Here is a 25,039-nt window from a genome sequence, read left to right on the forward strand (position 1 = left end):
CTTTTTGGTCTATTGTTTTAGACAATTTTGAAAAATATTATGTTAGATAAATAAATTAAAATACATTTTCTGTTTTTATTATAATTTTTAATATACATTTAATAATATAATTTGTTTAAAAAATAAATTATAATTTTCATTATTGAACAATTAATAAAGTTTATATCGATATTCGATAGTTTAATTTAAATGTTATTAATTACTATAACGATCAGGGATAGACCAAAGGAGGTGAACTACCAGAGCCCCAGGCCTTAAGTTGAAAGGGGCTATAATACGTAAACTCACTTTTTTCTTTTTATATCAAAATTTCATAATAAAATAAATAAAACATTATAATTTATAAATACTATTCTGTCTATACTATACAATATAAAAATATACTATACTAAGGTATTTTAATGTTACTATTTGTTTAGTATTAATTACTAAATCTGAATAAAATAATGAAATTGTTTTGGGTGAAAGGTCCTCACAAAATGTTACAGCTCCCCTTATATTATGTCATTATGACCATATATGACCATAATCCGGTCCTGATAATGATTATTTAAACAAATTATATTTTATAATTATTATTATAGGTCACGCATTTGGTTAAATTATTATTATTATTTTAGGTATTATCATTGATTATAAAATATGGTGACGTGTAATAAAGACGATAGCAAGTACATATAATAGTTACATATATAGGTACATAGTCGTCTACAATGTAGGTGGACTATCTAGTACAGAGCTTCTCAACCTATGGTACGCATACCACTAGTGGTACGCGAAGAAAATCTCACTTTATTAAAAAACACTATTAATAAGCAAAAAAGAAAAAAAAATGATCATGCGTAGTACGTAAAAATGTTCAAATTATGTAGGTGGTACGCAAATATCAAAAGGTTGAGAACCGCTGATCTACTATAGACCGATTCGATTCAGTGTAGTGCTACCTAAATTATACCCTAAAATTATTGAGATAAAAGTTCTTCTTTATTTTATAATATTATTGTACCACGGCTAATATTCATAAAATTTTAATTAAATTTGTTTTTTCATTTCAAAATATTTTATTGCCTCACCCATCATATAGGCACAGATTAAATAAAACTTATTTAATTAATTATTTATTTATTTATCTAATTTAACTTATTTAATCTGTGACAGGTATATAATATGTATACAATAGTATACCATATTTATGTATGTATTTAGTATTCTATCAAATAACTATATAAGATACTCAAGTTGCCAAGTTATTTATTTATTTATTTTTTTTTAAATGTAAATTTCTATTTATCTTCTATTATCATCCATTTAAATAATTCTTTTTTGCATAATGTTTTGCATAAATGCATAAGGAACAATACATTATTATAAAAAAAAAAATATGAAATTTAAATTATATTTGGCGGCTAATGATAAAATTATTTATTATTTATTCCAAGTCGAAAGTTTATAATATTTTGCATCACAGTCTTAGAAGATATCTTCTAAGACCGTGAATAGGTCTATGATATTTTGTATGGGTCATGATAATATCATTCTGTGATGATAATCACGGTTTAAGATATTTATCTTAAACCACACTGATAATAAACTGATTTATCTGATAACCGTTTATTTTCTAGTTGTCGTATCAAAACATTTTTTTGATACTGTTTGGTACCATTGAAATATTATTATCAATCTGCGATTGTCGTAGACCGTAGTGTCGTACCGTCGACTAAAAGTTTGTAATATTTTTCTTGATAAAAATAAATGTTGTAATTAAACTACTAACACTTAAGTGCTAACAACTAGTGTGTGTTATTATTCAACGTGTTTTAAATATTAATCCTAGTCAAATTTACATTTGACTTATTGTGTTTCAAGAGTTTGCATTTTGCTATATTATGATTTAAGAAGTTGTACTCGCAAAACTTTTCAATGCCAGGAAGTATGATATTTTATTTTTATAAGCTTTTTTGTACTTTTATGCACTTTTTATGATAGGTATATGATTGATCAGATTGAAACAATGACATTTTTGATTTGGCTTAATATATTGGATGGTTCTTTTTAAAAAATATTTTTATTGTGCTATTAATTTCTGTTTAAGATTAAGTTTAATTGTCCAAATACCAATATTGATTTAAATAATAATACATGATTAATTGTTATGTTATTTAAAATGAATGAGAATTAACATTTTTATTAATTTTAATCTTAAAAATTTAATCTTAATTGTTTATAAATAAACCAAAAATATTAAATTTCCACTAAAAATGTTTTTTCTAAATTATCAAACTGGTAGGTAAGCTAAACAAAATTGAAATATTTTGTTGACAAAATATTATAATGATTACAATCTAAAATATAGTTCAATTTAATGGCTATAATTATTGTTTTTAAATATTTTTCTTACTATTAAATGTTTATAACTTAACAAAGAAATACTTTTAGTAATACCTACTTATTATTATAAATAACTATTTTAATATCTATAAAATATAATGTAGGTAATCTTCTGTTCTAAATATTTTTAATATTTCATATTTTTTTTTTTTTTATAAATTTTACTTTACAATTACACTTTTTTTTATCTATACATTGTTTATACATTTATTTTCTATGCACTTATCTAATCTTTTATGTTTTGAAACCATTGAGCCAATTGTATAAATAATTTGTGTATGTATAAAAATTTAACACACTATATGTATATCAATTACTTGATCATTATTTTATGACATCCTCTGTTTATTACAATGCATTTGTCTGTTTTAGATGATAACATGTTACCCATTCCAAATAACACAGATGTTGTTTGTTACTTTGTAACAAAACACTCTTGGAGGGGCAAGTATGTAATAACAGTACTGAAATAATTATTTATTCCGCTTAAAATATTTTATCTTTTTCAGATATAAAAGAATATTTAGTGTTGGTACTCATGGCATCACAACATACAATCCAAATAGCTTAGAAATAACTAATCGATACTCATACAATCAAATAATATCCATACAAGTAGATCCACAGAATGCAGGTGGTTTTGTGTTATCTGTTCGAGACAAAAATAAACTTGATAAATTTAAATTTTCAACTGATTTTCGTTCAAATTTATTAACTGATGCTCTCAAGTTTAGACATCAATTTTCTGAACGTGGCCAAGAAGAAATTTATGTATGCTACAAAAATAAATAACTTTTGGTTTTATTATATAAAATCTTAGATTTGTTAGTTAAAACTTACATTATTTTAGAATTATGAAGCTCTGAAGTACCATTGGTCTGATACTCGACTTCCAGTAACTATAAATGTCACTCCTATTTCTATTGATCAATTAGATACTGCAACTGCTCAAGTTCTTGCTAGTTATCGTTACAAAGACATAGAAGCCTTACAGCATGTTGAAGATATCCCTGGAGGTTTTGTTATTATATCACGACCTTATGGAAGAATGGTAAAAATACAAACATTTTAAGTTAAGTATTTATTAATTTATAATTTATTATTGTTTAGCATTTATTCATCAGCTCTAATAGAGAAGAAATATTTCAAAAAGTCAAAGAAAGAGCTATGATATACTTACAAATACCTATAGAATTTTTCCGACATAGTATAACACATGATGATTTTTTGACCAAAAGACTAGGACGATATAGTTCAGATGAACATGTTACATCTGTTTGCGAGTTTCAAGTAAAAAAAATTGGTGTTCCTAGACACCAAGAATGTCCACAAAGGAGATTACTTTGCTTAAGTGAAGTTTGTTTACTGGAGAGAGATCCTCAAACATACACAGTTGTCACACTAAGACCATTGTCATCTGTGTTTGCTTTAATACGAGATCCAGTTGATGCACAACAGTTTTGTATTGAATATGCAGATTCATCATGTCGTTCTTACACTGCTACCAATAGGTACTTAATAAGCTTATCTAATAAATGTTTTACATATTAATAATAATTATTAAATTTATAGAGATTCTCTTCTGGCTACTTTATTAGATAGTGTAAGATCATCTGGAAACCATCATATACATGTAAAACTGTCTCCTACTCCTCGAGATAAAAGACTTATACCTTTTAATGTATCACCTGATCAAGAAGTAAGATGGTTTATACAGTTTTCTAAGTAATTTCTATTAAAATGTACTCTTAATTTATTGTTTAGATTGAATCTAATCATTTAAAGTGTATTAAAGAACCTCCACCTAGAAAATCATTTGCTGAAGTTTTGGATAGATTTAATGCTAATATCGAGTATAGTGGCTTAATACATTCTGTTTCTGAAGATGTAAGTTATAAAATATAAATAATATAAATAAAAATGCTTTACATTAGGTATAACTTTTTTATTTTATTTTTCTAAAAACTACTTTTTTTTTTAATCATAAAAGATTACAAAATGAACAATTTTAACTTATTTTATTAAGAAAAAATATGAATACAATTATTTACTTAGTATTTATGTATTTTATTGATAAGACCTTTTATATTATTACAATCATTTCTGATTCCTAATAAGATAGTTTAACCACTACTTACTTAATAAAATGTTCTCAAAATATGCTTATTCAATAAACAAATTTATTATGACAATGTTTATTGTGTAATGTTGGGTCCACTTTGAGAGAGAAAAATTATATTTTTTCTAGCTTAATTCTTTTATCGTATATTAATAAGATTACTAGCTTCTTACTTGTTTTAATTGCTTTTAGTATTTCGTATTTTATTTAGCTTATTTATTTATCCAGTTGAATAATTAACTATCAGTTAATGAAAATAATCTCATGTTCATTTTCTTAATTTATAGAAACTATTTACTGAAAATAAAGAAAAATTAATAGTCATGGCTCTTACATCAATAATTGCTCATCAAGGTGATCAGAATGAGATTCCAGTTCATGAACTAGAGGCCCAATTTCATGCTTTAAGAAGATTATTTGCTACTAAAGCTGGATTTTCTACTTTTATCATGTTACCAGAGTATGTAGTATAAAATTATATTTTTCGTATGCAAGCTGTATTTTATATTATTCTTATTTTAAGTTCTTAACAATTGGATGCCATTTTTTACCATTAATAATCAACAGTATTATATAATAAAAGCCTTATTGCACTTGGATCTACTAATAGATAATAATATCTAAATATTTATTGATTTATTATGAGTTGATCAAATTATTGACACAAACCATATATAGCAAATGATTAACCATAATATTAATTAAATAGTCATGATTGGATTGAGAGGAATATTGGAACCAATTGTTTCTCATTGAGTAATTTAATATTAGTATGATTCAAAAACTTATTCAAAATAAATTGGGATTTGTTAAAAAAATAATATATATTATCTAAATAACATTTATCTGTTAATTAGAGATATTAGTCAATGATAATAATCTTTGGATACTTTATTTTAATGCTATATCTGAAATAAAAAAAATCTGTGCAAATTTATATTTTATACTATCTAATGATAAAATGATTAAATCACAAATTCATCAACATTATGATATAATAATGATTTTGAATTACACCAATTAATATCATTCACTCTTTATTTTTCAATGCATTGTATTTTTTCAGTCATCTTTACGATTAAATATTATTTGATATGTGTGCAAGTTGTCTATGTTGATAATTATGTTTTAAGTCATTTGGAGAAAATGAAGAGTCTTTATTTTCTTCTTTTCATGTAAACGTTTAAACAAATATGATTAGCTACAAACATATCAACTATAATATGGTTTGTTTCTCTTTATTCATTATTGTCAAATTTACAACCAATAAAAACTGTTTTTAAGTTAAATAAAAAGTTTTTTTTTCATTTGTAAAATTGTATTTGTTCTACAAAGCACACAAGACAAATATTTGTGTTTTAATGACTATTCATATTTATTTCAAAAATTAAAATAATATATTTTCTAGGCTTAAAGACAAACTTGGAAGAAAAGTAACTCGAGCATTAAAAAGGGATCATGAAGCTATTACTCATGCTGCTTTAGATATGATATGTACTCTTATGCAACCTATGCATCGTGACAGTGATATAAGGCAAGAGCAACTCAATAAATCATCCCTTTTGTCTACCTCTAGCTTTTTAGAATCATTGCTTGATATGTGGGTTGAACATATAGTAAGTTTTATATCCTTACAATCTAAATAAAAGAACTAAATTTAACGATGCCTCTTTTTTTTCTAAGAAACGTGGAACAGGGGCGTTAGTGGTATCTGCTATGTTGGATATTCTTACTTTTGCACTTTGTGTTCCCTATAGTGAAACAACTGATGGTACACATTTTGATACATTATTAGCATTGGTAGCAAAGCGGGGAAGATATTTATTTCAACTTTTCCAGGTAAATAATTTCATATTTAAAAGTTAGTATCTAAAGAATGTTTCTGCTTTAAGAATAAAATAATTATTTCATAGGCATTAAAATATATACATTGAATATTGCACATTTTAATATTATTTATTAAATATTATAAATGTATTTATATATTTATTTTAATTTAAAAACAAACTATATATTTATGAAAGTAATATAATATGAATAATTAAATAAATAATTTATAATTAAATACATACATGACCAATAAATATTTTGTAATTTTTGATTAATTTTGAATTTTTAAATATTGTAATTAATATTTCTATTTTAATACATGACTTGACAATTAATAATGTCAGTAATTGATTTAAATTTTAAATTTTATTTTGCAGCATCCATCATTAACTGTTGTAAAAGGTGCAGGATTAGTTATGAGAGCAATAATAGAAGAAGGTGATGCTGAAATATCTGGAAGAATGCAAGAATTAGCATTAGCCGAAGCAGCATTACCTAGTCATTTACTAACAGCATTATTTACTCGTGATGATAATAGACGTATGCTTGTACATAGACAGCTTTCTAGGCATTTGGTTGGATTATGGGTCACTAATAATACTATTGCTATGGACTTATTAGCCCGATTAATGGTAAATTTGATATTATGCTCAAACATTTTTTTAGGATAATTGTAATAATATTTTTTATTTATTTAGCCATCAGGCTTAATAAGATTTTTGGAGTCAAGTGAAACTGTAGAAATGGATGAAAATGAAGATCATTTAATTACTAGAGATAATCTAAAACTTGCTCAAGATCATGCAGCAAAAAATCAACGAAATCCACACTTGGCAGCTCTAGAAAGAAAATTTCGCACATTAGAGAAAGAAGTTGAAATTGCTTTGGGTCACTGGGGAGCATCATTAGGCTTGGAAAGAAAAGAAGATAAATTACAAGCACGTCCAATTGTGTTAAGAAGACGTAGAGAAAGAATTAAAAGTCAAGCAAATTGGAAATTATTTTATCACAAGTTCAATAAAAACCACACTTCTCCTAGTCTATTATGGAATCATCAGGTATATTTTTTGATTTACCATTGTATGCATTATTATGAATTATATTTTTATTTAAGATTTAATAAAATAATAAAAAGATAAGTTAAAATAAAAATATAAGATTTATTTTAAATGGAATAAAATTTAAAATTAATAATTAAAGTTAACTTTACAAATTAAAAAAATTTCTCTCCTTTTGTTATTTCTTTTAATGAAATATTTTCTAATAGATCTTAATTTTCCAAGTTATATTTCTGTTTAATACAGGGCAAAATATTTAGAATTAAACACCTGTTTAGTCTGAAATAACATCCATATCAAGTCTTGCCTTTAATTTTCATTTTCATTTGCTACACACACTATTTATTAATAATAAATATACCAAACTTAAAGTTTAAACCCTTATGTATACAACTTCACTGAAATTGCTATAGACTGTTTTTAATTAAAGAGGAATGTTAAAATCCCCAATACAAATTAAATTCAACAATTAAAAATGTGATACTCAGGAATTTTACTAATGCCCTTTTATAAATTCTTTTATGTTAAGCTTTCATAACAGTTCAAAATTACTACAACTTATTTATAAACAATATTTATTTCAAATTCTATGTGTAAATCAGATAAACCCTTACTTTACTTTGAGTGAACTTAGTGATGAAAACAATATTCAAGTCTATTAAGTTTCATTAAGAAGATTTTGAATCTACGCATATTGTCTCTATATTTCAAATGTACAATATATTATGTAGCAATTTTGTGTTGTTAGCTTTAATATTGGAGTGATATGATCTATTATTAAACTTAAAGGTAAGAATATTATATAGAGCATCTCAAAGGCTTAACATGATATTTAAATTGTAATATTAGCCATAACACTTATAAGTTATAAATTATAATATAATACTATGTAAAGTACTACAATTTTTAAAATGCTTGTGATTTGCTTTTAAATTTAAATATCATTCAAATACGAATAGCATACCCTAGATCAGGGGTGGTCAAACTGTTTTTGGTCATGATCTACTAAAATATACTTTACCTTTGAGGATCGACTTCCTTCGAATTTTTTTTATTATTAAATAACTATAATTGAAGGGTGGGCGGGAATACGTGCTATGTAGAAATTTGTAAATTGTTCAGTAACAACTTAAAACAAAAAAAGTATATGTATATTTGTATTATATTTCTAAGTTTGTACTCGATGATTCTGTACAATAAAAACATTCTGGAAATTTTTCGATTCTTAAAATTTATTGGGAATGCTTCATAGCACGTTATTCCCGTCCACCGTTCAATTATTAAGAAACATATAGGGCGCGTGGCCCTTAAATAAATTTTAACATGATTGACTTTGAAATTATCTGCGATCGACTGTTTGGCCACCGCTGCCCTAGATAATACATTTGATAATAGCTCAATTACTTTTAGTAAAGCTAAAAACACTAAATTGGTTCTGGTGAACTCATATTTTCTATGGCATTGTATGATGTATGCTTGTAAGATGGAGACAATTGAGCAGGTCCTGCATCCTACTCAGCATGACTTTTGTATAAGTTCTGTTTTTATTTTATTTCTATAACATCACATTTATTTATTGTGCTCATATTTATAAATTATTATTTTTTAAATAATATATTAAAATTAAAATTTTATTTTTGGTTAATTTTTTTGATAGACCCGAGAAGAACTCCATGATGCTTTGAAAAAAGAAATTCAAGCATTTAATTCAGATCGTCAACTTACTACAAATAGTTTGATTGCTTGGAATCATGATGAATTTGAGGTGCTATATCCTAGTTTACAAGATGAAGTGTGTATTGATGGTTACTATTTGAGATTACTGTTAGATGGAAGTATAGATTTTGCAATAAAAAATCCGTAAGAAATTAAATATATGTATCTTATCTAATTACTAATTTGTATTAACATTTAAATTTTTTTCAGATTTCGATTTTTTTATGATTTATACCATCGATTTTTATTAGCTTTAAAAATAGAAATGAAATGTTTGTGTCTTCAAGCAATGACTGTCATTTATGGACAATATTATGAGGAAATCGGACCATTTACTGATACAAAATATATTCTAGTAAAATTAGAAAAGGTAAGTCAAATCATATTTTGATAAATAATATTTTTATTTTATACCTAATAATTTACCATTCTGATGGTCAGTTGAATATATGTTTTCTAGAGAAATATAAAAATATTTTTACTTAAAGAATATTAAAACTATGAAATTAATTAAATTGTATAATTTTCAGTGTTAATTTTATAAAATTTAATTGTATTTTATAATTTTTTTAGACTGTTGAAAAACTTGAAAGAGACAGGTTGCTTTTATTCCTAAACAAACTTGTTCTAAATAAACAGAACGTTAAAGATATAATTGAATCTAAAGGTGTAACTGTTCTTGTTGATTTGCTAACATTAGCACATTTACATACAACTAGAGCTGTTGTTCCAACACAAACAAACGTGATAGAGGCTGGCACTGACATGTTACTCGATAATGAAAAACAGTGGTATTATGGGCTTGGTAATGGTGATAAATCCAATGGTCCTGTTACTTTTCAAGAGGTATAAGCAAAAAAAAATTATATTATACTTTGTTTTAAATTTATTTTAAATTTATTAGATGAAAGATTTGTACAAAGAAGGTATTTTAAAACCTATGTCAAAATGTTGGACACCTGGATTAGAGGGATGGAAACCCCTTTTTAAATTAAGTCAATTCAAATGGACAGTACTGTCTAAAGATCAAAGTTATATGAATGAAAGTGATCTAGCATCTCTTATACTTTCTATGTTGATAAAAATGTGTCAATATTATCCCAGCAGGTAATAATTTTTAAACTTAATGTATTTTGTTTAGGTACAGTATAATAATTTTAATAATAAATATTTTTAATTTGATTGTGTTAAATTTTAAGCTCTAGCTAATGCTTTATTAGTATCGATTCTATAAATAATTTGACTATGACGAGATTTTAAGTGTCTTTTAAATAAAAAAAAATATATTGATAGTAATTTTATAATTGTTTATATATTAGAGATAATGATGGAGCAATTATTTGGCCAATTGCGCGTATCAGGAGAGCTTTAACTGATTCTCTTCATCTGCCTCATGTGGTTCAACTACTTTTAACATTTGATCCTATTCTCGTTGAAAAAGTAGCACATTTACTGTGTGAAATTGCATCAGACAATCCAAATGCTGCTAAGTTATACATGACTGGAGTATTTTTCTTTTTACTAATGTATACAGGTTCAAACATCTTGCCAATTGCTAAATTTTTAAGGCTTACTCATACTTGTCAAGCTTTTCGAAATGAAGAAGTAAGAATATTTTCTAATTAAGTGTCTTATAGTATAATACAAACTTAAAATTATATAGGTGCAAAGTGGAGAACTTATGCAGAGAAGTGTATTAGGACCTTTACTGCCAGAAGCGATGGTCTTTTATTTAGAAAACCATGGCCCTGAAAAGTTTGCTCAAATATTTTTAGGAGAATTTGATACTCCAGAAGCTATTTGGAATGCTGAAATGAGACGAATGTTGATTGAAAAAATTGCATGTCATATTGCTGATTTTACACCCAAACTTCGTGGGAATAATAGAGCATACTACCAATATTGTGCTATACCAGTTGTACGGTACCCACAATTGCAATCAGAATTATTTTGTAATATTTTCTATTTAAGGCATTTGTGTGATGTACAAAGGTTTCCAGACTGGCCAATTAGTGATCCAGTAGGGTTATATTTTTTATTATAGATAATTAAAATAAACATAATATTATATTAATTTTATTATATTTGCTGTTAGATAACACTTTTAAAAGATGTACTAGAAGCTTGGAAAAATGAAGTAGAAAAAAAACCACCTATTATGTCTATAGATGATGCATATGTATCTTTGGGTTTAGAACGAGGACACCATTATGATGAAGCCACAACTAGAAAAGCTTATTATAAACTTGCTCAAGCTAATCATCCTGATAAAAATCCTAAAGGGCGTGTAAGTAGTATTGCCATTTTAATTTAAAATTTTTGTACTATATATAGAATATGTATAATGTATATTGATAAGTTAGTTTGAATTTGAAGTAAATACTCTTGGACAGTGTTTCTCAACCAGTGTGTCTTCAAATAAGTCCTAATGTGTCACAAATAATATTAAATGACACAAACTATATAAACATAATTTACAAAATTTACAAAAACTAATAAGTATTTTATATAATTTCCATGAAGATTAAGAATAAGTTATTTGTTATCGAAATATTTTATACTACCAATTAAAATTAAATATTACCCATTATTCTAATTTTTTATTGTATGCCACAAAGTATGAAATACTTAAATAGTGTTGATAGTATTTCACTATAACACAAAGGTTGAGAGACACTACTCTAGGAAATTAGACAATAAGATTTCAGTACTGGATTAGATAATTTATAATAATTTTATATTTTAAATTAATATAGTTTTTGGTCTTAAAACTGTGATATTTTTGTTTTTACTTCATGTTTTTTTTAAATACTATTTATGAATGAATAATCTGAAATTAATAATCTCATAGAGTAGTGTTTTCTACATTAAGTTTTGAGAAATTTATCTAAACTTAACAATTATTACAGTTATCTATTATTTCTTTGGTAATAAATATTAACATTTTCAATAAAAAATAATTTTAAAATTTTAAATTAAAAAGTCAGATATAAAAAAAAAAAAAAAAAAACATTAAAGAAATTTCAAGTAAAATATTATAAAATAAACACATTAAACGATAAAAAAAATAAGTGATAACTTATGTCATAAAGATCCTAAAAGTTAGGTCAATTAACTATAAAATAAGAATATATTATTTTATATTTTATAACGATTATGGCTAGGTTTTTTTTATAGCTAACTATGTTTAAATGTTTTATCATTAAAATATTATATAAGTATTTTAATATATCAAATTGATTTATATTTTCTAGGAAATATTTGTTGCGGCAAATAGAGCATATGATTTTCTTTGTAGTAGGAGTCCATGGGTACATGATGGTCCCAATCCTAATAATATTCTTTTAATACTTCAAACCCAAAGTATTTTATTTCACCGTTATTCTAAAGGTTTGTTGTATTATTTATATTATATTTAAATATTTATTAGATTAATAAGTTATTTATTTATTTACTCACAGAACTTGAACCTTATAAGTATGCTGGATATAAACAATTAGTTCAAACCATAAGGTTAGAAGCAAGTGATGAACAATTGTTCTCTAAAGGTAACATGTTACTTGCTGCTGCTAGTGAGCTTACATATCACACAGTCAAATGTTCAGCATTGAATGCAGAGGAGCTCAATCGAGAAAATGGATTTATTGTTAGTGAAATTTGTATTTTATGTGTTGTAAATATAAATTTGATTATTTTTTCAGATTTATTTAAGTTTATATCATAAGTATTTTAATCTGACCCAGCTTAAAATTTAAATAGTGTCTTTATTTTGTTTATCATATTAAATCCATATTTTAACATATGGTGAAATAGATATCTTATTAACTGTTGCGTCATTCATAGGTGAACGTATAAATATAAACAGCATGGTTGCTCTTCTTACATCCTAATTTTTCTTCTCTGAATATAGTATATTATAAATTACAACTTTTAGTCATTTTTGTATCTTAAATCACGACTTAAATGAATTAATATCTTAAAATACAATAATAATTGACTTCATTGTATTACCAAAAATTCTGCAACCCTTGCCAACAGCTATGTCTGTGCACATATATGCCACCATTAGACCTATGTTTTTCTCGCCCAATAAGTTTACATAATGAGAAAATAATGTTTAGATTTCTTATTTCTTATTTAATTATTAAGATGTAACTAATGATGTATTAATTTTAAAACTAGATATTAATATACAAACTAATCAATGTATTTTTTTTTGATAAAATACTTAGTATTAATGTAATTGAATAATAACCTTTAAGATAAAATATGTATCATGATAAAATGTTGTTTGATTTTAGGATTTACTTGGAGCCTATTCTAGATGTGTTTCTGTACTAAATAAATCATCAGTACAAACAGAAATGTCAGTATCAGTGTGTACATATTGCACGCTTTGTTTTAAAGTAGCATCTCAATTTCCTATGTGTCGAGATACATTTTCCCAAATGCCTCAACTTGTGAATGATATCACTAGAATATTATATTTTAAGGTATACATATATATATATCTATTTTTATTTATTTATTTATTTTTCTTAAAAGATCAGTACATATAATTTATTTTAACTCTTGAGTTAGTATATTATTATGCAATAGAAATTTAATATAATTTAACTACATTAAATTTCTAGAACTTGCCAAAATTACATTGTGAAGCGGTGGACTGCATTTCTGCAATGGCATCTGATTCAAATCTTCAATTTAGTTTTCTACAAAAAGGTGCAATTTGGCATTTATTAACATACATGTTTTTATATGATTATACATTAGAAGAATGTGGAGTTGAACGATCAGAAGAGGCTAATAATCAAGTAAGATTAAAGACATACATTTTATTCTTATTCTTATAATTATTAAGAACTAAAATATAAATGTTAATTAAATTTTTAGGAAGTGCTTAATAGATTATCCAAGTTATCTGTTAAAGCATGTGCTAGATTAGGTGGTTATTATACTGGTGATTTATCTACTCCTGAAAATCTAGTAGCTAAGTCTCTGTTTGAAAAATTACTAACACCTTATGTAGCAGAACAGCTGTCCGAAGAGAATCCTCATCAAGTAATTTTTTTTATATTTTTTAAATTAAATTAATTTACATTTTATTTATACTTTTAGTTGCTAAAAACACTTGGCAGCAATTGTGAAACACCTTACATGGTTTGGGATAATAGTACAAGAGCTGAACTAAGTGATTTTCTGGATACTATGTGTAATCAAAAAGAATCTGTTAATTTAGAAACAATTGGATTAACATTTTCTAGCCATAGAAATGAATTAATTGTTGGAAATATATTTATAAGAGTGTTTAATGAACAACCTCAATACACAATCAAAGTAAATACTAGATTTTAATTTATTTAATTTAAAGCATAAAGATATTACTCTTATTAGTCATAAAACCTACTTATTGATTTACATAAATTAATAATATATTTACAGAATCCTAAAGCATTCTTGTTGGATCTCTTAGAATATATAAAAGTCAATAACCCAATGAATAATATTTTAGATGAAAAACGTGTTAACAGTTTTATAATGGTGTTAAACGCACTTAATAATTTAATTTTGAACAATCCTGGTGAGTATTTTTTTAAATACATGTGTATCTATTATTTTGTGATATTCTTAAATCAATTTTATGTTTTGTAGGTCTTGAAGTGAGTTGTATTGGTTACTTTGATTTACTCTTCAGTTTATTACGTGTTGAAACTATTCGAATAGTACAGCATTGTGCTCTGAACATAATTTTAACAGTGACTAAAAATAATGAATGTATCACAGATATTGCTAATTCTGGAGTAGTAATTTATGTTTTACTTTGTTTGTATTCAACTCCATCAGACCAAATGATCATTTTAGATATTCTTATCACATTATCAACATCCTCAACAATTGTAAAAGATATACTTAATAAAGGAGGGCATTTATTTGCTGTTGATTTATTATGTAATGGTGATAATGAATCTGGTTTAAGAGATAAAAGTGCAATTTTTTTGAGTCGTTTGATGACTGAAAAATTAAGTGGCCCAAGATTGCGTTTAGCGTTGTCACAAATTTTACCATTAGCAATTGTAGATACCATGAGAGATTTACCATCATCTACTGTTAGATTGTTAGATAATGATCAGGAGAATCCTGAACTTGTCTGGAATGAAAAATCAAGAACTCATGTCTTTGGAAGTGTGAACAAAATATGTAGAGAGTAAGAATATATTTATTAACCTTATCTATAATTTAATATTATAATTATTTTTTATTTACTTTAGACATTACTTAGCACTTCGTCAGAATCCTAAAGGTGTTATAAAGTTGCCAGATACCAGTATAGTTTTATCATCGCCTGCAAATGAAACTGTTGTTGCTGGGGTCTATTTGAGATTATTTAATAACAACCCTGGTTGGAATGTTAGGAGACCAAAAGAATTTTTATCTGAACTTTTAGACACATGCATTAGTTCCATGACAAAAGAAAAGGTATTTATTTAATAATATTGATAAAATTATTTAAATTGATATACTTATTGCAATCAGAACTAATTTTTTTTTTTTTACAAATTTTAAATAATAATTTATATTGATATTGTCATTTTGTTATTTCAGAATGATAAATTAGAAATAATAACAACATCAATTGTTAAATTATTAGAAGCACAACCTCATCTCAGTGATCAAGTTCCAGCATTAGGTCATATCCCCCGTCTTTGTTTCCAGTTATCATTGTTGTCTAATCCTGATGTACCAAAATCTGTGCTTATGATATTGCATCAATTATCACTTAATGAGGTACCATATTATTTTCTGTAAATAATTAATAATTAATTTTAATGTTTCAATAATTTAAAATTTTATATTGTTATAATTCTAATTCTAATACTACTATTTTATTACTTTCTTATTTTCTTTTTTATACTAATTGAATGTATTATCTATTATGATACTTTTAACTTCAAAATCCCACAAATTCAAAGAATTTTTTATTAGAGCATTGCCGATGAGTTTAGCAATAGTAAAATAATACTCAAACTAGGTCATTATCCTAATGTCTAATCATATATATATATATACATATACATATATATATTTAAGTACTAATAGTTTTTATATGCATTTATAATTAATAACTAATACAATAATTAAACATCTGTCACATAATTATTTTATAATTATAAACTAGATATGTGTTGGATGCATTTCTCAAACCGAGTGCATTGGTCCAATGAAAAAAGCAATGCAAGAAAATTCCAGTTTAATTTTTGTTACATCTGAAACACTCAGTCGAATGTTTGCTGCAAAAAAAGATTATCTTGTTAAACAGGTATAAAATATCAGTTTTAATTTATAAAAAAAATATGTATTCATAATTATTAATTGCTAACAATTTGACAATATTTTTAGGCATTAGATACAGACTTAATATCATATTTAGTTGGATTGCTTGATGGTCGGTTAGATGGAGTAAATGGAAGTGCTAGAGCTAAAGCACAAATTGTAAAAGCATTAAAAACAATGTCTTTAAGTTTATCATATGGTAGTTTAGTCCAAGCACAACTGGATAAGCTTCCTGCATGGTCTGCTTACAAAGATCAAAATCACGATCTATTCATTTCAAGTGCACCTTCAATGCCTTATTTAATGGGTATGTTATGGTACCATATAATATGAGTTCTTATAAGAAAATTACAAGATTCATTTTAAATTTAAAAAAATATTAATTAATAAATTAATAATAAAAATATTTATTTTTGTATAATTTTATTTTTAGGTGTTCAAAGTGTTGGTGGCTACTTAACAGAAGGTCGTTCAAACTCTACTACAAGTAATGTACCTCCTCCCTTGATTAAAAAAGACTATTCTCCATATTAGCAGATTTAAAATTATAATACTCCCATGTTTGGTTTTTAGAATGTATAGAGTTAGATTTTATTTAAATTATGAACAACCCAATATATTATCTAGTATTAATATAATTACTATTTACTTTAATTTATATATTATTACTTATACTAATATATTTCATGTTAAGTAACTATACTATTATGAATATATATATTCTATATTATACATAAACTTTTTAATATAATAATGGTTAACATATTTAATGTTTAGTCAATAACCCAGTACAATAAATGTTTAGAGTTAAATTTAAAAAAAAAACTGTGATAATTTTATTTTTATAATACCACAATAAATTAGTTGTATAAGGCTATAAAATATTCCACTGTTTTATTTTGTACTATTTTATTCAATGCAATACCATCTATTACAATTCATATTATTTATACTTAAAATTATTGTGTTTTATATATATTTATATAATATGTGTGTAAGTATAATATATGTGTTATACCTATACATTTTATCAATCATAATTTATAATACTGGTAATATCTTTTAAGCCTATAAATCATAACCTTAATCTGAATAAATTATTTATTGTTAAAAAATACAAACAGTATATTTTTTTTAACATCTTCAAAACCTAAAACAATTTATATAATGTTGAGAATTGAAAATAATATATTAATATATAATTTTATATTTATATATTACCTATGAAAATGCATAGGATAAAATCACCATACACAAATTTTACAATGTATTCAAATATTATATACTGAGGAAGTGATACATCACAGGTAAAAACAAGAAGCTCAATATATCATATTTATTCTTTAAGAAGTTATAGACACAAGAGTGAAGTATATAACTATTAGATATTTGTCACAGCAAACAGTAGGAAAGCTTTATTGGTGTAAATCTTAAAAACTAGAGATCTTGATTTTCTATATTTTTATATTTTTAAACATATTTTGGAGATAATATTTGGCTGTTCGATGAGGTAAGTTATTGAAAAGTTGAACTGAACGGACGTGCGAGTTCATTTATTACACTGTATAATAAAATTCCAATACGATACTTATACCTATTTCATGCTGTTTGCTGACAATTATTGATCATTATTCATCAGTACTTGACGCTTGTTAAATAATAATCATCGTTTATAATTATGCTATCTTTAGTTTCAAATTGTAAATATATTGTTTTGTGTTTATTTGATGTACTAGTGTACAGATTTTTATATTTTGCCAAAATGTAATAATATGAAGAAAATAGAACAAAAAGTATCCGTTGAAAGTTTGTCGAGACAAAGGACATAATGCTCAAAATCTCAAAAGAAAAATGTGATTAAAAAAGGTTTGAAGTTTTAACTATCACTATTATTATAGCTATTAAATAAAACGTGATTTTATGATAAATTTAGTTTGATATTAACATAATAAAGATTACATAAAAAATAATTTAAATCTTGATAACGCAAAATAACATTCTATAGAAAATTTCAATATATATAGTACATAATATTTATTTATTTATTGTTTACACTTTACACCTTACAATTTTCAATTTACCGTGCTTTGGAAACTATATTAATCGAGAAAACGGAACCATGGCAGTGAAGTACCTGAATAGCCTATACAGAACGCCGCGCGATCATAAAATATTATGCAGACGTCGTATTCGCAGTGTGTTATCTCTCTCTTATTACAAACGCATACCATATCAAAATATACAACCGGTAGTACTAATTTCGTGTGTTTAGCTTAAATATTAGTATGTAGTAATGAATTATCAAACTTAAAAGTAAGAACATTATAATATGTATGTTCTATCGTTGGATTTTTATGGTAATTCAATCGTTAAACGAGTTACCTATGTAAAATACTAATATTTATAAATTCTCATAATTCACTTAAAAATTAAAAAATTGTTAAAACCGACGAAATAATATTCCTAACTTCGAGTATGATATAAGATAGATTCATTAACATTTAAGCAGTATCGATCTGGTCATAGCCAGCTGTAGGACCGTGACATGTGATCGGGGCTCCTTCGCTCTTTTTTTTAGGGTCTTGTAAATTTTTTATTTGCTTAGTGAGTTCCTGGTTTATATAGGGAGTAGGGATCCCATTAAGTATTTACCGAAATATTTTACCATACGTAGTTTTAGCCGTAATTCTTATTTACAGGGCCCAAGACCGTTCTGAGAATGTTTGGGATATAAAGTAAAGAAAAACTGCAATAGGTTTTAAAAATTAGATAAAAAAATTCAGGTGCTTGCCTATTATAATGTGAGCAGGGCATAATAGTACAATAAATTTCAAATGTTTCAATAGTTTCATAATTTATTGTTAAACGAATGATTTCCTGGGTCAGGTCTTGCAATATTTTATGCTATGACATAATGACTAATGTTATCAGACAATTGCTTATTCATCTAATGAAATGACTCAAACTAAGAATTGTGTTTTATTATTTAAAGGATTCTTATTGTTTAAGAATAATTAGTTTTAAAGTTACTTTTATACTTAAGTTAACTCATGATTATTATGTATTTACTAAATTATATAACAGTTAATTGTTGATTAATGATTATAATATACATTTTATATTATAATTCATATGGCATATTGATAAAAATATAAAGTATATTTATGAAAGTATTTAAATAAAATGTGTTGTTTCAATAAAATTTCGTGTACATTTTTTTTGGGGGGGGCTTAATATTTCATTATGGGGCCCTTTAAAAAAACTGATCCTTGGGCCTTTGGCGTGCTAAACCGTTATTGCATTTAAAATAATAACACAAAATTGGAACTGTTGGACGTACATTTTGGTATATAATAGTTACGGAAGGATTCACCAAGTATGTTCAATGCTCGCTCGTTTTTTCTTCAATACCGCTGTTATGTTATTACTTATTCAAAATATAATTTTACAATTTGTCTTTTTAAATTTTACGAACCATATTTTATACAATTAAAAAAGTATCTTGTGATGATATGAACATTATGAACTTCAGTTTTCAAATCAGAATCTCCTTTTTTACTGCAAAATAATTAGTGGATAATTTTTTTGAAAATGTTGATGTCCTCAATTCAAAATTTGGATATTATAGATCTTCGAATTAAAATACTATAAAAATAATTTATTTATTATTGTTATACATATATGTATTTTTTTTTTTTTTTTGAAGATAAGAAGATAGTTTATGTTTCGTTAAAGCAGTTATTATTATTACTAACACGTGGTGTTCCGGTTTCATAACCTTGCGACAAGTGCTGTTGAAATAGCAACCAAACTGTTGCATATGATTACTTAAAATATAACATCCAAAGAAGGTTGTCCAGTTAATACGCCAGGATTTACTGTTATTTCATTCAATAATTATTTTGCTTTTTGTTTTTCGGATTTTTGTACCTACAATTATTGTTGTATAGACAAATAGGCGTATGTATGTTACGTAGTTATTAAATATTAATAGCTACCTATTGAATTATATTTTAATAACAATTGTTAAAAATAAAGTGTTGAAATACCTAGGTATATGGTATTAATTTATTTCAACTTTACTATAATATTATATATATAATAATAATAAGTACATTATACTTTCCATTATAAAGTTACCTACTCCCTATAGTCTATAGGTTTTAAGCACCTAAGCTTGAAATAGAGACAGACGATTTTTTCTGTAACTTTTCAATCTTAATTAACAATATTAATATTTATAGTGTGATAGTAACGAAACACTAATAATTAAAGATATTAAAGAATATTATTTAATAATCGGTAAAAAATTTAAAATATAATTGCATTCCTCTATTTAAGCAATAATTACCCTCAGCTGTTTTTAGTTTAATTAATCATTAATCTTTAGTTTGTTTTATACAATTATTATACGTATAATAGAATCAATTTAAATTTAGTTTCAATCATGTAAATTTTAGATTCTATTATTCTAAACTAAGCTATGGACGTATATGTTTTACTATCTGATATTGTATCTTTTTACTTTTCTGTCAGTACCGCCTTTTTGAGCAGTAAAAATGCTTTGGTTTTTAACCACTAGTTTAATGGTTCTGGTAGCAAATTGGTTCTAGTTAGTGAACCTTGGAGAGTCAAAAGTAAAACATTGCCAGTACTTTTCAAAATAATCGAGAACCAGGTCATGGTTTCTATATAAATATTATATGTTGATATTAAGATGGATCCGCTTGTCTCTAAATAATTATATTTAAATGTATTTAAATTAATAACTATTGGTTTATTAATACATTTTACTCACATGTTATGGTTTCCGTTTTACCAACGCATAAAGAGAATTTTACATTCAAAACAATCCACTTTACTATGATATTTTTAATATTAGAGTTAATTCCTAAGGTTTTAAATTTGCAGTATGCTCATAATAATTTACTTAAAAATGAAAATATCATAAGAATCCAAAAATGGGGCCCCTAGATATAAATGATATTATTCTTAAACTTGAAGTTAATAATATCTGAATTTAGATCAATTCACTGCAATATTAAAAATAACAGAGTAAAATGCATTTTTCTGAACGTAAAATTTGTTATGTTATACGTTTGTATAAGATGATGATAACTTTATTGTAGTGTTTTTAAGGTATGTGGAAATAATATCACAACCATATCGACTTGTACTTATTCGGTCTGCAAATTATAATAACAATTCAATGTAATGATCACAATATTACCGATTTATCTATAAACTCATAGAAAAATAGATCCACGAGAATGTTTGTCACACGTTAATACGTTATACATAACAATATATTATACATTAATATATTACATGTTATTGAGTCATCTATCACGCCTTGGCCACAATACATATTATGCTTGTAGCTTATTGTAAGTACTGCTGCATGGTACCGCAATAGACGCTGCGACTTATCCATTTTCAATGCTAACGTGAATGACGTCGACGACAAATTTTACGATGAGCGAGATGAATAAAATAAATACTGCAACACACAGTGGGAAACCAGTGTCCAGCTGGCAGTTACAATATGTGTCTGTGTAGCGAATGCCTACAGTGACTGGGTGATTTGAGTAGGTATAAAATGTATACGGGTATAGTGTTGTGGACCGTGGTATATAGTGGGTGTTGGGCAATCGTCTATATAGTCGTATTATTCATTTATACTACTCCGCTCACCTTGGGGCGATCCGGTATTGTACACGGCAATATAAAATATGTATATAGGTATATAACGGCTGTAACTATTATGTATTATATTTTTGTACAAATATAATATTACTCGTTAAATATGAAAGCAATGACAAAAATCATGTTTGGAAATCGGAAAACGAATCTAAGCTCGCGGTCAACTTTATATTCAATATACATTCTGATAGAAAATTGGATCTAGTTGATATACCAAAGTATACTTTGAGAGAGGGAGCTTAAAAATTCCCAATAATTTATTTTTTAATTGTGAAAAACAAAAAAAAAAAAAAAAATTAAGAAAAAATGGGAATTTTTATACTATTGGTCAGTTTTGACAAAATCGATTTATTTTCTTTATTTTGTTGTAATTTAAAAAATGATAACCGTAAAAACTCAACATTTTCATTAAGTAAATATATAATTATTTTCTATAATATGTGTCATAAAATATTTAAAATATTTTACCCTTTTTTTGAGACAATTACAATTTTAAATAATATGCCAATAAAAAATTGATGAATGGGTCAAAATGCTTAAAAAATTTAAACAAAGTTCCTAATAAGTAATAAATAATAAATGCTTCATTTAAATCCTAATTAATATATTATTAAAATTAATTATAAATGTATGTTATATTGGAAGTTCAAGACTGTAGTCTATTTTGAATATTTAACAAACGAAATTAAATACCTAGTGATCATATTGATCGAATCATAGGATCAAATTATAGGAATGCAATATAATCCCATAAAACAATATAATATAATTTTTGAATTTATATCAATTGTATTCAATTAAGAATTTTCTATAATTTATTTTTTAGTTAATAATGTATGAAAATCTTGTAAAAAATAACCTGTACATAATTTTTTCTCATTTTTTGTCATATAAATAAAGACAAATTCTTATTATTAAATAGCTTTGGAAATCACTAATCAGTTCTATGCTTCTATAAATCTATAATCTTATACAGTATACACTACCTATATGGGTATTACACTCTCCACTTCCTTTTACGTTTTTGGAATATTATTTTCTGAATTTTTTTTTGAATCAATTTTGTATAAAATTAAAAGGAAGTACATTTTTAACATATTCGGACATATTGACCAGACGTTATACATAAACATAATATTACGTTTAACATTATGTTTAAATTCTTAAAAAAAATTACAAATCCATATTATGGTATATATAATAAACCGTTAGTACTCACCATGGTGAAATTCTCTAAATCACTTGGTTTAAAATTTTTTCTCCAGTAATCCAGTTTAAGTTAGAACAGACAGTTTTAAATTACAAATATTTTTCTAATTATAGACCACTGGAAATTTTCTTCTGGTTTATACTCATACAACTATGCCAGTAATGATTAAAACCAGTAATAATACTAGTAATAGCTATCTGGCATTGGCTATTAATATACAATTAATTTCAAGAAATGTATGTGTTAACATTTAAGTAATAGGTTGTCATCTGTCAAGTAATTAAGTGTCAAGTGATAAATTAATACTATATTACTATACATAGGTACTATAGGTACCTATCTGTGATACTGATTCTATACCAGCGGTAACCAAACTTTTACAACCATGGCACCCTTAAAAAATAGTTTGTGGTTCACGGAACCCCATTGTCTTTAATTCCAACAACTCATCTTCAATTTTTCTAGAACTAAAAAAAAGGTTAAAACCAAAGGTTAGGTTTTACATAGGGTTTCCACTGGACCGTTTCCGTGTACGCACACGTTTATCAACACGCACGTAGGTACGTATTAATTGTACATACACATCCTTCATGAAAAATACTCAGGTAAGCACGGTAACTGGTAAGCGCTTAATTTTAGTGGTAAATTAACTCACTATAACTTGGATCGACTCTATAGTGTAAATACACTTTAATTAACTTTTAAAACAATATAATTTAATATTATAATGCCATAACACATTTTTAAGATTTTAAAATTGGTTACTGCTGCTATCGCTCACATTCGACCGTTAACACACGGAAATAGTTGAACTAGATTCAACTTCATGGTATCGTGATTAAACGTGTGGTAAGAACGTATAAACTTTTTGGTATACCAAAAGCCTACCATGTATACCAACTAATCACAGAAAAGTATTTTTATGCACATATACGTACACTGCGTGTGTAATGGAAACCCAGCTATACTCTACAAAATGTTTTAACGATTTAACGATACTGTTAGTGATTATTCTTTATTAAAATTAGTTTAAAAAAACAATATCCAATCAAAATGTTAACAATATTTTTTCCAAGTATGATATAAAATAATTTTCTCAATAATTACATACATCTGGCGGAACTTTTGAGATTGTCCCCCGGAACCTTAAGGTTAGTTTTTCTATTTAACTTACATTTTCTATAGTACTTATAAGTATATATATACTTATCTAGCTACGCTTAATAGGTAAAATATTTTTATCGAGAGCTCCATAAACTAGCTTACTCGTAATAGTTCCGTAGTAAAGGTATAATACCTATTCATATAGGTTAGGTATGCTATAAGAATATACAGGGTGTTTAAAAAGTCTTCATCCGATTACGAACTGATATAGTTCGGCAACGGTTTATCGCAGATTAATGAACAATGTATTAATGAAAAGGTTAGATAACCAAGTTTATTTTAAGTTATCCATTTTCCTCCAAAATGGACCCGTCTAATTTATCGACTAAATAACTTAAAATAAACTTGGTCATCTAATTTAATTGACATTTTCATCTCGGTCCAAAAGTGTTATTCCTAATAAGCGGCTTCTACTGTATTAGTTATTAGTTATATACATATAACTAATATATATATATATTGTATTTAGTTATTAGTTATATGTTACATTTTGAAAAGTTCTTTCCTACATGTATTTAC

General features: G+C 25.5%; 1 protein-coding gene across 1 annotated transcript; it reads left to right on the top strand.

The window, feature by feature from the left end:
• The first annotated feature begins 1,680 nt into the window (after window positions 1-1,680).
• Window positions 1,681-17,536, top strand: LOC114119450 (dnaJ homolog subfamily C member 13). Its single transcript, XM_027981003.2, has 32 exons — window positions 1,681-1,930; window positions 2,761-2,836; window positions 2,898-3,159; window positions 3,239-3,439; window positions 3,499-3,899; window positions 3,961-4,087; window positions 4,153-4,275; window positions 4,795-4,967; window positions 5,916-6,123; window positions 6,191-6,346; window positions 6,715-6,969; window positions 7,036-7,395; window positions 9,053-9,255; window positions 9,322-9,481; window positions 9,685-9,957; window positions 10,016-10,218; window positions 10,431-10,716; window positions 10,775-11,131; window positions 11,207-11,398; window positions 12,366-12,501; window positions 12,573-12,757; window positions 13,413-13,604; window positions 13,746-13,925; window positions 14,005-14,172; window positions 14,230-14,448; window positions 14,554-14,692; window positions 14,764-15,316; window positions 15,381-15,588; window positions 15,715-15,897; window positions 16,289-16,429; window positions 16,510-16,750; window positions 16,877-17,536. Exons 1-32 carry the CDS (start codon window positions 1,921-1,923, stop codon window positions 16,975-16,977), a joined length of 6,672 nt encoding a protein of 2,223 aa, XP_027836804.2. The 5' UTR covers window positions 1,681-1,920; the 3' UTR covers window positions 16,978-17,536.
• Window positions 17,537-25,039: the final 7,503 nt, after the last annotated feature.

This window comes from Aphis gossypii, chromosome 2 (genome assembly GCF_020184175.1).
Source record: "Aphis gossypii isolate Hap1 chromosome 2, ASM2018417v2, whole genome shotgun sequence".
In the NCBI taxonomy this organism is placed as follows: domain Eukaryota; kingdom Metazoa; phylum Arthropoda; class Insecta; order Hemiptera; family Aphididae; genus Aphis; species Aphis gossypii.